Source organism: Chaetura pelagica, unplaced genomic scaffold (assembly GCF_000747805.2).
Source record: "Chaetura pelagica isolate M959 unplaced genomic scaffold, ChaPel_1.0 scaffold438, whole genome shotgun sequence".
NCBI classification, from domain to species: Eukaryota; Metazoa; Chordata; class Aves; order Apodiformes; family Apodidae; genus Chaetura; species Chaetura pelagica.
In genome coordinates this window covers 1,133,920-1,150,142 of record NW_009954113.1, presented here as the reverse complement: position 1 = coordinate 1,150,142, position 16,223 = coordinate 1,133,920, and the positions used below count along the sequence as shown (strand labels likewise).

The following is a 16,223-nucleotide window of genomic DNA, read 5'->3' as shown; positions in this document are numbered from 1 at the left end:
GGCTGCAGCCACCTCCCCTCCCGCCTGCCCGCGGGCTGGGCTGTTCCCAGGCTTGCTGGCTTTTTGTTTAGATTTATTATTTATTTTTTTTTTTCCTTTTTAGCTCAAATGGATTTCATCCCATTTGCCCAGAATTAAGCTCCCGCAGATTTTAATTTGCTGACATTTTCTTCATCCGTTTGGTTGTGGATAGCAGGGATAACGCACGTGCTGCTTTATTAGCTCAAATGGATTTCATCCCATTTGCCCAGAATTAAGCTCCCGCAGATTTTAATTTGCTGACATTTTCTTCATCCGTTTGGTTGTGGATAGCAGGGATAACGCACGTGCTGCGCCGGGTCCTCCCCGCTCCCATCCCCTGCCCATATGGCTGCTCTGGGTAGTGAAGTGCAGGGCTGTAGTTCTGCTCAAGAATGATGAAATTCGGCAGCGAGGGGGAAAGATGAGCTGTCTTGGGTGAGTAAGAACGGACCTTGCCCTGGGAGCCCAGGGGCTGGGAGGGGAATGGGTTTAAAGCAGCTTCATTCCCGAACCTGCTTAACTAACCCCTGGCACCGCGAAAATGATGTGCTAAAAGTTAATTAACTCTTGGTGCCCGTATTGCATCGGAGCTGCCCTTGTCAGGGACTCCGCGGGCGTCGCAGCTCTGCCAGGAGAGGGAAATCTCTTGTTTTGCGTTATTCCATCACCTGCACACGCCGAAGGCTGGGTCTGGCCCCGGGGGACCCCAGGGTTTGTCTCCTCTGCTCCCCGCGGCCGCTCCGGGTGCGCGCAGGGGCTGTGTCCGCCCGGCACCGGCGTGGGGAGGGGAGCGGGTTATTTTGGGCAGGTCGGGGTCCCAGGGGCACACGCGTCTCGGCACTGTTCTTATTCCTGAGCTGTTTTCAAACCAGGGCAGAGCTGTGATTCCAGCAGAGCCCCCGCGCCGGCTCCTCGCTCTGCGGTGCTGCCACAGCGGCCACCGGCTTTTCCCAGGACTCCGGGGGTCAAGGCTGCCCTCCGAGCCCAGCAGTGTTGGGGGGATCCCCACCTGCCCTTCTCAGGGCTTTAGCACTTGCACACCCCGGCCCGGGTGCCGTCTCCCTTCGCCCCGGGGGTTCCCTCGGCGCTCCGTGCTCGGGAACATGTTTGCAGTGGAACTGGGGAGCACTGGAAACGCAGATCTCCTCCCCACTGACCCGCAGTGTTACGAAAGCTGGTGCAGAAGGCACCGGTGTTGATGCTAACACGGACATCGTCCCATTAACCTGGATTTAAACAGCAGGATGTGCCCGCGCTCGGGGGCACAGCCAGCCGTGTTCGTCCATTGCACGATAACTCTCGGGCTGTTCCGACTTCTGAATGTTCTTGTGGGTCTCCTCGAAGTCTCTTTTGCTGCAGGGAGAACAATTAGGGGCAGTTTGTAACTTCGCTGCTTTGGCTTCCTCCCCTCCCGGGGGAAAAGCGGGGGGAGCAGCCGGGGCTGCCGGGCGCTGCTCCCGGTGCTGTCACTTGTGATCCCCGTGACAAAGACAGAATCGCTGCTCATCGGGGGTTCCCTTATTACGCGAGAAATTCCCCCGAGTTCATTTTAATAATGCTCCAAACACAATCTATCGGTCTCAGCTTGTTTTTCACGGCAATAAAATTGCTTGGCATGTTCCCGTATTAAAATACTCCAGCCATCTGTGACTGGCTCGGGATAAGAAATTTCATTTTAGCTATCAGGATTTATATATTAGGGATTGTGCTGCTTTCCTGTTTGTTCCCCCTGCTCCTTCAAAGTTGGGGGGAGCTCTCAGGCTCTCTGGGGTGCCTGGGTCACTCCCTGAACCAGCGTTGCTCCCACTGCTGCCTGATGCAGCACGTGGAACTGGGCACAGCCCAGTCCTCCTGCCCCTGTCCGGGCAGAGCTGCTGCGGAACTGGCAGGCTGGTAATGGGAGGAAAAGCAGCTCTTCTTTGCTTCCTTTTTAAAAAATCCCTAATCTGATAACAGGGCATATGGACAACTGCCCAAAAATGGGAATTAGGGCAGCCGGGAAAAAAAATGTGCTAGTGGTGAAAACAATTGGAAGCAGAGTTTCTTTTCTACCAGCTGAGATCAAATAGGTCGTGACCAAAATGCCTCAGTGCAAAATCTCCTGTTAGGAGATTAATTTCTTTTGGGAAATCAAAGTGTGGCTGTAATGCAGATCCTACCAGCCTGCCCCTTGCACCCCAGTGCTGGTGGGAAACACTGGGTTTGGGAACTGGTTACGTGGTCCGAGTGCTTTCCAGTATCCTACAGAAAACATGGAAAGCTGCACTTTTCCTGGTGTTCCCAGCAAAAAGTAGGTTGAAGGCAGCTCCTTGGCCGAGGGTCCTGTTCTCTGCCGCTCTGAAAAGTGGGGGGTGACACAGGTTTCCACACCCCAGGGTGGTGTGGGGTGCTGGTTCAGGGCATGGGGTGCGATGGAGCCCCATGTCACCCTGGTGCAGTGGTTGATGGGTTCCCATGGGTGGCACAGGGACCTAGGGGACATCCCAGGGGCTGCATCGAGCAGCTGTTAGCACCCACTGACCTGGCCCCCATCCTTGATACCTACTGGTTGATGCTGGGCAGGATAGAGGCTGCAGAAATAGCCTTTCTGAGGGTTTCTTTCAAGGTCTCCCTGTACCCAGCAGCTGACATCAGTTTTGGGAGATGTGAGAGCACCTTGAGGCACCCTGAGACCCCAGCACTGGCTGCTGATGGGGAAGGTGACCCCCAGTTAGGGGGCTGTGGCACTGCTTGTGGGAGGCTCTTACTGGCAAATAACACGGTAATTGTTACTGGTGCTGGTGCAGGGATGTGTCATGAGAGGGTCACCCTCTCCAAAAGCTTCCATGTGGGGCTGGGGCTTTTGAGCTGTCCCCAGGGATGAGTGGGGTGGCTGGGGAAGGGCTGAGAGGGGCTCCCTGCTCTGGTGCACGGGCACTGCATCCCACTCCATCTGTCCTCCTGGGCGGAAATGCGCCTTTGTTCCTATTTAATGCTGACAACAGTCACATCTGCAAAACATCTGCAGCCAGATGAGTCACTATGAAGCTTCTTTTTACTGGGGATAACGGGATAACAGTCCCTATGAAAATCACAGCTCTGCACTCACTGCTGGGCTGGAGTGAGCCCCACCTGCACAGGGGGGTTTGGAGGCACCAGCTCCCCCGGGGCTGCTGGTGCTGCTGGGCTGGAGGCCAGCGTGGGGCTGCCATCGCTCCCGTCACATGGGTGAAGCAGCACGAGGGTTTTCTCCCCTGAACGTGAGTGAATTTTAGCCCCAGGGCTGGCTGGTGCAGCAGAACTGCTTCTCCAGACCAGGAGCTGTCTGCACAGCGCAGACATGATCCAGGTGTAGCTCAGTGTTTCAGTCCACCCTGGAATGTGTTCTTCTGCACAACTGATGGACTCAAGGTCCAGTCCTTGCTAGTTGTTTTGGGGCTAAGTCAGACAGTTTTCATTTTTGCTTCCTTTGGTACTCGGAGATTGTATCTGATGTTGGCAGCTCTGGAAAGCTTCACATCCTCCTCATTAAACGCGAGTGCTGTGTTTACAGATGGTGTTATTTAGTTTAAAGGTGGTTTTTTCAATCTTTTAGCAGTAGTGCAAAGTGCTGCTGTGGTACCCAGGGGGTAAACAATGCTCGGTGGAGGTTTGGGCCCATGACACTGGTCCAGGTCCTGGTCCAGCCCGATGGCTCCACCTGGATGCCCAGGAGCCAATGCCATTTGCCTTTAAGGTTTCTCACCCATTACAGCAGCATGTAATTTAAACAGAAGCACTTGAGAAGTCAACTAATTAGCACCAGGGAGGCATCCCCCCGGAGTTCGGCGCGGAGCTGTGCCCTCCTTTCTGTTACGAGATCGTTCCAGCTGGAAATTACAGCAGCTGCAGTTTTTAGGGAAAGCGAGAAGCTTGGTGGCTGTGAGCTGGGGCAGAGCTGGAGCAGGGAGGGCAGAGCAGGCGCTACAGCCCAAACCGTAGAGAAGGGAGCCGCTGGGTAGATGGTAAATGTCCTCCTGGGACTGAGAGCGCGGCGGGAAGGCGAGGGCGAAGGGAGGCAGGGGCTGAGCCCAGGTAGAGGGCCCATCTGGCCGCCGTCCCCCCGCACGGCGGGGGTGCCAAGTGGCAGGAGGGCACCGGCTGGCGCGCGGTGTGGTTGTTGGATCCGGCCGCGTCGTGGGCGTGAGCCGAGGCTGGGAAGCTGCTGCATGAGGAGCTGAAGCGTCTCCCTTTTGTTCCCACCGCACCCCGACAAATGGGAAAGGACCGGAGCTTCTCTCGGCATTTTCGGTAGGTCTCTCTGCGCCGTCCTCTGCGTCTCCTGCGTGGCCTTGGTTGTGCTGGGAATGCCTGGTGCTCCGGCAGATATCCCACCACATCCCTCCTGGCTCTTGGAGCCGTGGGGACCCTGCCTGCAGCACTGGGGTGGCCCTGCCACCAACCCGCGCCCACCGCAGCAATGGCGCGTGGGCTGGGGGAGCCAAGTGAACCTTGGATGTAAAACTGAGGGTGGGAGCGGCAGGAAGGGGCATCTGGGTCTGCTTTGTCTCCGTGACTATAGTCCAGCAACACAACGGGTGGTGAGGGTGCAGGTTCAGGGGTGCTGCATGGTCCAGGGGCTGCGATGGAGTGAGGACTGGGGATGCCTGACTCCTGGCCCCAGCTGAACACAAGCTCTGAGCAAACTTGGGGCTGGTGGGCAGGCAGCTCCCAGTGAGTGCAGGCTGCAGGAATGGGACTGTCTTCTCTGAGGTGAGCTGCAAGTGACCCACCCCCTTGGGAGTTTTTAAAACAGGGAGTGTGACAAAGACCAAGATGAGCTAAATATCCTCTGCCAAAGCCAGCCCCAGGGAGGGGCAGCTAGGGACAGGGGTGCTGGCAGACAGGCTCCTGCTGGGTGGTTTCCTCGTGGGTGCTGAGTTGCAGTGCCCAGGGCTGGTGCATGTTGAGCCGGTGGGATTGTGCTGGAGCAGGGGACAGGCTGAGGCAACGACACTGGGCAGTGCCACCCCATGTGCTGCTTTTAGTGCGTCCTTGGGTAAAGCCCAGACCTGAGCACACACAGTTCAGAGGCCAGAACCCACTGAGCCACAGCGTGTCAGGGTGCTCAGGGGCTCCAGCCCACAGCAGCCCTGCAGCACAGGGACATCCTGGGCTCCCTGAGGCCACACTGCAAATCCTCATAAAAGTTTCTTTGCAGAAGGAAAGTATTTTGCATGCTTTAATAGGATTATTTTTACCAGTCACTCAGCTCCTCTCCTTGCTAAGACTCCGTTTTACTTCTAGCCCTGAGTCAGTCATGCTGAAACCCTTGAAGTGTGCCCTTGTGCCTGGTTATTGAGCTTGCCCTGCTTTGCTCCTCACCCCCGATGTTTCTCAGCCTGCAGGTGAAGCAGCAGCCCGTGTGAAGTGGGACAGCCCTGCTGCAGCCAGTGGGGCCAGTTTAATTTGACCAGATGAAATGGGAACGTGTTGGTTCTGCCTGCGAGGAACCTGGGCTTGTCCCAGGGCAGAGGCGTGAGGTCACTGCCGTTGTGTCGTGTCCTTCCCTGCATTCCCACAGGAGCCTCCTTACAGCTGGGTCAACTATTTATTAGCATGATTTCACTCTTTTTCTAGGTGCTGCTTAATCACAAGTTGACTGTGAATTGTAACATGTGTAACTTATTTTAAATTATCACCAAATGCTTCGCTTGAGCATATGTCAGCTGTGGGATCTGCCTGCTCCTCTTCAGTGGGAGCATCAGCCCTTATGTTGAGTTCTGCCTTTGGTTGGGGGAAATAAAGATGTCCTGATCCTGGTAGATTGGGATTTGAAGCCTCCTCCTCCACATCTGGCTTGACTCAGGCTTCCAGGTTCCTTTGGTGAAGGATGGGGAGCCCCAGGGGAGCCAGCCCCAGCCAGGCTCCGTTAGCAGCCACCCATGGTCGCAGCCCGGGGTGCTGCAGCAGGGGGTGCAGCCCCTCGCAGCGAGTTGCTCTGGGCCCTCTGGCACCGGCTGCCTGCTTGTCCCTGCTGGTATTCCCGTGGGAGATGTGCTCCCCGGGCAGGGGCTCACAAGTGTCAGAGTTTGTGTTAATGCAGGGAGTGCGTTCTCACGCGCCGCGAGGTGAGGAGCACTAACAACCCGCAAGACAGTCTTGTCTAACGAGCAAAGGCAGCTGCCAGGCGGCCTGAACGGGTGCAGGGAGGAGTTGCTATAGAAACACAGGGAGACAACGGCTCCTCCAGAAGCCCCTAGGTCTGCAAAGGGGAGGGCGGGAGCAGGGGAGGGGGTGTCAGAGTCTCACTGCTGTGGTGGCAGAAGGAAAAAGAAAAGCATCTCCTGGTGTCAGAGGCAAGAGCAAAGCAGATGCATCCTTCTTGCTGCCTCCTGGGATCTTGCTGTGTATCCTTCAAGGGTCTTGGGGGCACAAAGACCCCTTGGCTGCTGACAGAGAAGCTCCTCCTGGGCACAGGGGAGGTGACCTGAAATGGAGCAAGTTCCCATTGGTGTCCCTTTGCCTGCAGCATCACTATGCCTATCCTTATCCATGCATCACCAGAATCTCCCAGGGGGTGTGAGGCTCCTGCCTGGTTGTGGCAGGAGCTGGGGGGGGGCAGAAGCCAAGACTGGAGCCCAGGAGAGCAGAGTCCAGGGTTCCCAGCTGAGGGGCTGGGGCAGAAGATGGGGAGAAAAGTTTTGGGGGTTCCAGAATGTGCTGGGGAAGAAGGAGTCTGGAGGAGGTGGTTTGGCACCAGCAGTCCTGAGGGGCACTTACACACTGGGACCCTGGCCATGGGTACCACACAGCAATGAGCAGGACCACAGCAAGATGGGCCCTGTGGAAACAAGGGTCCTCCTGGTTCCACCATCTTCCTGGCTGTCAGCATGGGGGGAGACAATTAATCTGCTACTTGAGCTGAACCTCATTGTTGGTGCCCAGAGACAGGCAGCTGAAGGGACAGGGAAGAAACAAGCTGTTTGACTCAGCCTCTGCAAGCACTGCACTGTGGAGAGGTCTGACCTCCTCCCCCTGATGGCACCATGCATGGGATGGGGCAGGAGATGCAGCCAGTGTTCCCAGCATCCCTAGTCCTGGCATTCACAGCTCTGGGCAGGCCAAGAGCACACAAGGGGCTGGAGCTGCTCTGACCTTTCCTTTCCCACGTATGCCTGGATCTGGAGCTCTGGGCCACGGCCGCCCCAGTCCTGCTCCTCAGCCCCCTCCCTTGTCTCGTTTCCCCAGGATTTTCATCCCCAAGAAGCACCGGCAGCGGTTTGACGAGGTGGTGTCACAGAGCCTGATCAGCAAGCTCTGCCGCTCCAAGAGCGAGCAGCACAGCAACCGCCTGCGCCGCAGCCGGAGCGAGGACCACCAGGAGCGGCTCCTGGTCTCCACCCGCGCCAGCTCCGTGCCCCGCAGCCACGAGGAGCTCAGCAAGAGCCTGCGGAAAACCACTTCGCTCCTCACCAGCAATGTGGCCTCGGGGGCTGCCCGCAGGTGATTTGGCCTGGAGGGCACCATGGAGAGGGATGCCGGGGGAGGGAGAGGCACTGGGAAAGGGAATGTCTTCGGTGTGCAGGGTGAAATCCTCCTGGGATGAGGGTGGACTCAATGATGTTAAAGGTCTTTTCCAACCTAAATGATTCTGTGAGCAAAGACCTTCTTGAAGGCTGGGCCTGTTTGCACCCGGTGTCCCAGCTTTTCTGCCCTTGCTGTTGGAGGGCTGGTGGGATGCAGGGTGCCCAGCTGTGCCATTGGGATGCAGGGTGCCCAGCTGTGCCATTGGGATGCAGAGTGCCCAGCTGTGCCATTGGGATGCAGGATGCCCAGCTGTGCCATTGGGATGCAGGGTGCTTGGACACAGAGCAGGCTGCATGGCCCTGGGTGTCTGGGTGGGAGGCAGTGGAAGGAAGGACACACAACCCCTGGTGCCCAGGGGATTAACCCATTTCCCGCAGCACATCTGGCCAGTCCCCAGCAGCCCCAAGGAGCTGTGCTGTGCCGTGCTGGAGGCTCCTGCTCTGTTCCCAGCCCAGCTTAGGAACAAGAGCAGCATTTGATCTTCCAGTACAGCTGGGGAATCCTCCCAGGAGGGACTGTGCTGCCACAGGCTTGTCCTGAGCTATTCCCCTGCCTCCAGCCAGTATCTCCAGGGGGTTCAGCTGCAGCACACCTTCCTGCTAAGATAATTTTTGGTGTGACTTACCCAAAATCCAGTTCTTGCACAGTCTCCTTCTCTGCCAGCGCAGGATCGGTGCCTGCAATAGCCTTTCATTTTGTAAATGCTCTTGGTGATGCTGCCTTTCCCCAGATCCCTGCAGGGAACAACTCCCAGCTCCAATCAGCCTTCCAGCAGGGAGATTTCATAATGCTCCTTCCAAAATTTCCTTGCTGATTTTTTCTTTCTTAGCAGCCTGTGAGATCTTTGCCTTCTAAAACAAATTGTCACTCTCACTCTGTGTAACAGATAAACTATGTTCCATGTTCCACTTTAAAAACACGTTGGATTTGAAGGACTGGGCAGTGGATTTATGGATTCCGTGCTGCAGAGGCTGTGCTGGGGGGCTCTGCCCCTGGAGCACCATCTCCTCCTCCCTTCAGGGGGCACGATCCAGGGTCTCCCGTTTGAAAGACACTTTGGTATCAACAGTGACCTTGAGGGGAAGGAATTAGGGAGCATCGAAGGCTTGGCCACTTGGGGGACACCTAAGCTAACGGGGCTCTGGAGGGGCTGGGAAAGGAAACAAGAGCTGAATATTTGTTGGGCTCTGATTTGACATGTGCTTTTTCCTCTGCAGAACTGTGCGAGTTTATAAAGGCAACAGAAGCTTTGGCTTCACCCTGCGTGGCCACGCCCCGGTGTGGATCGAGTCTGTCCTGCCAGGTAAGAGCAGCCCCAGCCACAGGCTTCACAGACACTTATTTCTGTTCTGAGCTCAAAATCTTAAGTGCCTGCTGTTTGCTAGAAAATGGCAAAAGGGACTTTTACAAGGCTCCGTGGTGGAGTTTCCTGAGTTGAGTACCTAGTGTCTTTGGTGTGATTTAGCCTGGGAGCCTGCTCCTGTGAGCAGGGCTCCTCCAGCTGCAGCTCCTCTTCCTCCCCGTGTGTCTAGGGAGCCCGGCTGAGAAGGCTGCTCTGAAACCTGGAGACAGGATCCTGTTCCTTAACGGTCTGGACATGAGGTAAGAGGCTCTTTAAAAGGGGTCCCAGGGGGTGGTGGGTGGCCAAGCACGTGTGTGCTCAGTTGTTCACCCTTGTGCAACAGGAATGAGAGCTGGTCGCCCTGGAGGGTGCACTGAGGTGCACGAGGGGTTTTGCCCCATCTCCTTTACTATTCTTTTACAGAAATTGGCTCTAAGAGTAGCATTGTCAGCTCCATCCCTGCTCCTCTGACTTCTCAGGGCAGAGAACCATGTATAATGCACGACCCACCCACACACCCTGGTTCAAGCTACTCTGAGTTGTCTGTATTAAATACCCAGGGCTCTGCTTTGGAACAGTGCAGAGCATCATCCGGATGACGAACCACTCCCAGAATGGGATCATAAGCTTAAAAGCACATGGGCAATCCCATCTCCACCCAGAAGTTCATTCTTCTCTCTATTATTTGTGCATGATAACAGCAATCAGGCCAGAGCTGAGTGTGCCCCTCACGGGGCAGTGCCCGGGCTTCCTCGGGTTGGTTTTCCTCACAAAAAGAGAAAGCAAAGGATTAGAAGAGGCTACACGATAAGAGGGACTGATGAATATTTAAAGATTAAACATGTGATGCTGCTTCTGTCAGTGCTCAGGTTCTCACCTTTCAGCTGATCCAGCAAACTGTTGGCTGATGCAGCATTGCCAGAAAATAGAAGAGACTGAGTTGGAGATTGTCCTCTGAGCCCACATTTTGGCAGGCACTGTGCCAGGCTGGCCTGGACCTCTCTTCAAGGACACTCTGAGATTTTTTTGCCTATGAAAATGCATTTTCCATCCACCTTGCATTTTCTTTTCATGCAGAATTAGGACAGGCAAGGAGAGATCTGCAGCACTGTAACATTTAAATGGAAAGTTCATCTTTTGGGTCTGAGCTTAAAGTCACTCTGGCTTCACTTGCCATCACAGCTCCACAGGGTGCCTGCAGGGGTGCCCTGAAGTCATTCTTTGCTTCCAGTGCCACCCAGAGCTCAGTCACAGGGGGTGATTCATGGTGTCCCTTGGGGAGGCCCTTTTCTGAGCTAGAAGCAAGTGAAGATTGAGAGTCCTGGGCAATCACAGCAGGGCCCAGCTGCTCTGAGCAGCAAGATGGGGCTTTTTACAAGATAAGCGAAGGCAGCTGCAAGGTCCATTTCATTGCTGCTCTTGTGGAGCTACTGCCCACAGTGCAGCCCAGTGCTGTGTGTGCCTGCAGTGCTGCCTGCAGTGCTGTGTGTGCCTGCAGTGCTGCCTGCAGTGCTGCCTGCTCTGACCTGGGCTCTCCTCTGCCCCGCAGGAACTGCTCCCATGACAAGGTGGTGTCAATGCTGCAGGGCAGTGGGGCAATGCCCACCTTGGTGGTAGAAGAGGGGATCGTCAACTTCTCCAATGGTAAGAGCACAGGGGGAGAGGGCCTGGAGCAGCAGCCCAGTGCTGTGTGTGCCTGCAGTGCTGCCTGCAGTGCTGTGTGTGCCTGCAGTGCTGCCTGCAGTGCTGCCTGCTCTGACCTGGGCTCTCCTCTGCCCCGCAGGAACTGCTCCCATGACAAGGTGGTGTCAATGCTGCAGGGCAGTGGGGCAATGCCCACCTTGGTGGTAGAAGAGGGGATCGTCAACTTCTCCAATGGTAAGAGCACAGGGGGAGAGGGCCTGGAGCAGCACCAACCCTGCACCAGGTCCCAAATTCCCTGCACAGGAGGGAATTGCCCAACACCTCCCTGAGGCTCAGCTGGCTTGACATGCTGCCTGGAGGGCTGCACTCCTGCTGGGGCACGTGGCTGCCCACTTTCTGGGATCAGGCTTAATCCCAGGCTTGGCTGCTCTCCAGAAGGTTCATCCTACTGTATGATCATCCTTGGCAGCCCTTGCCAATGTCCTCTACATGCAGTCTGTGCCGTGTACTTGACCGAAGTAATCCAACCCTGAGCATCCGTGCTGGCTGCGCAAATCCCACCGCTGTGTATGGTCTGTGCTGCTCAGAGGAGCTGCTGCTGTTATGAATAATTTAGCTTGCTGCTGGTGAGCGAGCCCACGGGAGCTGAGGGTGTTGGGGCAGTGCAGGTGGTTCCAGCAGGATTTTGGCAGAGGGGCAGGACCCCAGCCCAGGGCAGAGTGCGGTGGCTGCTGCGCCTCCCGGGCTGTGCAAAGGCAGGAGGGTCAGAGCACTACTAGGGTGCTGCTCCATGGTGCACAGGCCCAGGGATTAGGGACTGGCTCTTCCCTCCAGAGCAGCAATGCATTCCTGAGCGTCACCTTAGGAGCCTTGTGATGCCAACTCACTTGTGTGGGTCCTAGAAACAAACCCGAGCACCTTGGTGCTTCACAGTGGGGAGCCAGTGATGCTCAAACTGCTTCACTGCCCCCAAAAGAAACCAAGAAAAGGTCGATTTTTTTGCTTCCATGACCTTGGCCATATTCCTAGGTGGATAAGTGCATCCTGCAGTCTCGGGTTGGTCCCTTCTCCCAGCTGTATATATTGCCCTGTGCTCGATGCAGAGGTGGCACAGGGACCAGTGCAGGTGGGTGTGGCAAAGCAAATGACCTTCCGTGCTGCAGTTCCCTCCCAGGTAACCTTTGACTGATGCTGGTTTTGAAGTTGGTGATTATCAAAAAGTGCTTTGGAACCTGACCAGAGGCTTTGGGGAGCCAGAGGAGGAATGCCATCTGCATGTGGCCAGTGAAAGTGCAGTAGCAGTACAGTTGAAGGGAGAGATCCCAGAGAGCATCCCAGTCAAAATACCCCTGCATGTGTTCAGCGGGTCCATGGACCTACTGGAACAGCTACAGTTCCAGAGCAGGGACAGTCACAGCTCCAGATGAGCCATTTCACCCTTCTGCCTTCCAGTGAGGGACACCTGGTTTTGCTGGGTAACAGTGCCTGTACCAGCACACCAGGATTTGTATTTCTCTGGAGCACCCGTGTGTGTGGGTGCAGCTGCTCCCAGAACTGACCCTTGGTTTCAGGACAAGCCTTTTAACGCTCAGACCCTTTGTCTGTTGAATTTTCTATTTTCTCTCTACCTGCACCTTGCAGACTCTGACTCTGTCGACTCCCCGAGCACCTCCTCAGCCCTCACCTCCCTGCAGTGGGTGGCAGAGATCCTCCCCTCTAGCATCAAGATTCAAGGAAGGACCTTCACGCAGCAGCTGGAGCACCTGCTGACCCCTGCCGAGCGCTACAGCATCTGCAGAGCGCTGGAAGGCTTCTTCCAACATCGGTAACTCCTCAGCAGCTAATGCTGTGCCCGACCCAGTGGCCGTGCCCATGTCAGTGGGTCTCTGAGCAGGAGGCAGACCTGGGCAGAGAGGCTGCTGGCACTGAGCTCTGCTGGGATCACGTTCTTCACTTTCCCCAGCTGAGAATTTCCCTGTGCACATCCACAGGACATAATCCTGTCTCTCACCAGGTGTCCAACCAGATGGATGACAGGACAGACCCTTGAGCTCTTGAGGTTAATTCAGTCACCCTTTAATCCCTCTTAAAGTGACCTTGGTTCCCTGCAGCATGGACTGTCTTCCTGGCTGGCTGTCCCTGACAACCACGGATCCTGTTGCACCTCTTTCAAGAAGTTTCCCCACGTTCCATCCTCATCTTCTCACTCCTCTCAGCCCCGTGGCTGCAGCGCTGCCGGGGTGGGAGCACGGGGGGGCTGTGGCTGGCAGAGCCCTTGTCCTCCCACCCTGCTGCAAGGGTCAGAACCAATGCCCTGGCAGACTGGAGGCTTGTTTTCTGCCTTTGATCTTTAACCTTTCCACACCACGGTGGATGAGCCATCCCTCCTGGTGCTGGGCCTTGTTTGCTGCCTCTTCCCACAGCTGCTGAGCCAACCGAGCTGGGCTGCCCGGCTGCTCCTGGGGACCCTGGGTCCCACAGGGGCTGTGGGTGCAGGGGCCAGGGCCAGGCAGGCTCCTGCTGCCCTGGTGCCCAGCACACACCTCACTTGCTCTTCCAGCCATGTTTGATGGGGCTGTCCCTCTGGCCAGCTGCGGGCAGCAAGGCTATGGGGGCACCCCCAGCCCCCTGCTCCTCCAGCCAGCTCGCTTTGCCTGTCTCTGCCCCGGGGGGCTCAGTGCAGAGGCCACAGCTCCATCCAACAGTCATTCATCCCAGGTGAGCTGCAGTGGCCTCTAACTGCTCTGACATGGAGAGAAGCCCCCAGACATTGAGTTCACATTTCTTGCCACTGCAGCATGTGGATACTGGCACTTCCCAGCAGCAAACACAGGAGCCTGAGTCAGGACAGCCCTGTTCTGGGCTTTGGCCTTCCTGGGCAGCTTCTGAGCCTCTTCTCCCTTCGGCTCTGCCCGGTGTGCCTGGTCCCTGCCCTGTGGTTGGCAGTGATGGTCCCTTTGATTGACATCAAGACCACAGATTTGGTGCTACATATGCAATCTCCTTTCAGATCTTTATAAGAACTTCTTACTGCTACTTCCACATGAAGGATGCAATAGTTGCTGTAAGCTTAAACCCACCATCTCTGCTCAGTTTCTCAGTAGAAAAGCAGCCTGGCTCCAGCTCTTGCACCCAGGACTGTCCTCCTCAGGCTGCTTTATCCTCCTCACTGGATCGGGTGCTCAGCCCTGCTGTTCTCAGGGACCCTTTCACCACTTCTCCACACTGCAGGGCCAGCCCAAGACCCTGAGCCTGCTGAGGCTGCCAGCCCAGCCACCCTCTCCAGTGCATTTCTCCCTAAGTCTGCTCACCTGCTGATGGCTAAAATTCTGGTCTTCCCACGGTTTCTCTCTGCTTCCTAGTGCTCCTCCACCCCTCTTACTCCCCACACACCATGGCTGACTCATGAACCAGGTTTTATACTGGTGCTGCTGGTCCCTGGGGGTTTGCTCACCCTGTTGGCACCAGCTGCCCACACTGCACTTCCCAAAGAGCTTCCCCTCTTGCTCACTGCTGGGAAATGGTCTGTTGGTGCCAGGGACTCAGGGACAAGCCCAGCAGCAGTGGGGGAGGCCGAGTGGGAAGCGCTGAAGCCCAGGGAAGCGGCGAGGGGGCTGTGCCAGAGGGATGTGCTCACTGCCCAGCCCTCTCTTTCCCCTTTTGCAGGAACATTGACACTCTCATTGTGGATGTGTACCCAGTGCTGGACACACCAGCCAAGCAAGTCATTTGGCAGTTTATCTACCAGCTGCTGACATACGAAGAGCAGGAGCACTGCCAGCAAAAGATTGCCAGGTTTCTTGGTTACAAGTCCTTGGCAGGTGAGAGGAAAGCCCCTGCATTCCAGCATGGACACATCATGTCCCACCAGGTCCCAGGGACCTCGGTCCATGGCTCTGGGAGCAGATTTTGGTAGCGAGGGAGCAGAGAGAGTGTGACTGCCCTGCCTGGCTCCATGTAGAGAATTATAGAGGAGTGTCCAGCCCCTGTTCCCCATGAGGTTGGTCTGTAGATGTCAGGCAGGAGGTTACCTTTTCTGTATCATGGAGCTGTGTGGCTTCGGCAGGAAACTCTGCATTGAGAGGAGAGATGGCACCTGAGAGGTTGTCTCTGGAAGCAAAGGTTTTTAGAAACTGCTTGGGTTGTTAGAGGTTAGGAAGTCCCAAAAGGAAAGAGGCGGTTCAGGGGCAGCGTTCAGACCAGAGACGCAAAACAACCCCTGATGGTGATTCCCTTGGGATGTCTCCAGCACTCAGGTGTGTGCAGGTATCCGTGGCTGGAGGAGGTGGGGAGCACAGCTTCCCTGGCAGTGCCTGTCCTCCCCAAAACACCTGGAAGGCAGCCAGTTATGCTCTGCCTGCTGGTCCCCCTCTCCCCTCACCATTAACCGGGGCTGAGGCAGCACAAAACTGGTTTCCTGAGGATTATGGACTTTTCAGTCAGACAGCAGAAAAGTGAGGGTAAAGTTGGAATGAAATGTCTTAATCTTTGGATTTGGGCTTCTTAATTACTTTCATATTCTCCTGTTCTAAGGTATTTCCATTGTGCTGATGTGTTTATTTTAGACTCAGTGTAGGTAAGAAGAGGTGCTGGTTGAAGAGAGACTTCTGGAGGAGCACAGTTGTCTTAGCACAGCCTTTCCCCTCGCAGGGAGAAACAGCTCCAAGTCCTAGTGCAAACAGTCCCTGCTGTGCATGGAACCCTGCTGGGTACTTGCTCACCTCATCACTACTGCTTTTGTGTGTGCAGAACTGTGGCCTAATGTGTTGTATATTCCCAAGAGCTTAGACCCTAAGAATAGTTTATGAACTCTAGAAGATCTCAGAGAGAAGCCAATAGATTTGCAGTCTGCAGCTTCATTTCAGCAGTACCAGGCAGGTAACCGCAGCTGCTGACAGAGGAGGAAAGAATGGGAGTAAGTCCCCCAGGACCAGGCTGTTTTGGACTCTTGTCCCTGGTTTGCAGGCTGGTCCCTGGCTGCTTTCAGCTTCTCAGGTGAAAGGGCAACCTCTGACCATGTGAAGTTCTGGTTGCTCTGGTGCATGGCTTGTATGTCCATGTGTGAAAGCACAATGGCCAGAGATCTGTTGGGTTAGTCCTTCCTCTGGGCTCGTGCTGAACTTGGTGGTGATCTCTGCTGTCTGTGTGCGTTGGGCTGTCTGATCACTGGGCTGTTGGGTACCAGGGAGACTTCAGTATCTTCATCCTTCTGGAAGTCTGTGCCTCCCTGGGCTGTGGCACTGGACTGCACACAGACCAACCCACCAGACAACGTGGCTCCTCCAGGCAGCGTTTCAGGGCTGGTCCCTGCTCCTGTCTTGTCCCTTGAGGGCAGGAAGGGGTTACCCAGCTCCCACCGGACCAGCCCAGCTCAGGGCTGGGGTTTCACACGCACCAAGAGCTGGTGGATTCCAACCAATCTTGCTGGCAAGAGCAATGGCATGTCCTGCCTTTGGGCATCCATCCCCTCGCCCCGGGGCTGGTGGGAGCGTTTGGAACCTGCTCCGCTCCCTGGAGCAGCACGAGTGGGGGGGTTGAGTGGCTGCCTGGGGGGGCCCGGAGGGGCTGCGCTGGGGGCACGGCCAAGTGAAGGGTCTGGGGGTGTCACGGCGAGGGGAGCTGCGGGGCTGTGCCTCACGCGGGGTGTTTTCTGCCGCAGCCGAGCCAG

General features: G+C 56.1%; 1 protein-coding gene across 1 annotated transcript in view; it reads left to right on the top strand.

The window, feature by feature from the left end:
- Positions 1 to 16,223, top strand: part of GRID2IP (glutamate receptor, ionotropic, delta 2 (Grid2) interacting protein) — a 46,541-nt gene that overhangs the window by 7,669 nt on the left and 22,649 nt on the right. Inside the window, exons 4-9 of the mRNA XM_010002603.1 lie at positions 7,231 to 7,485; positions 8,787 to 8,872; positions 9,102 to 9,171; positions 10,461 to 10,555; positions 12,197 to 12,380; positions 14,222 to 14,376. Coding sequence (XP_010000905.1) covers positions 7,231 to 7,485; positions 8,787 to 8,872; positions 9,102 to 9,171; positions 10,461 to 10,555; positions 12,197 to 12,380; positions 14,222 to 14,376 — 845 coding nt within the window. The remainder of the gene's footprint in view (positions 1 to 7,230; positions 7,486 to 8,786; positions 8,873 to 9,101; positions 9,172 to 10,460; positions 10,556 to 12,196; positions 12,381 to 14,221; positions 14,377 to 16,223) is intronic.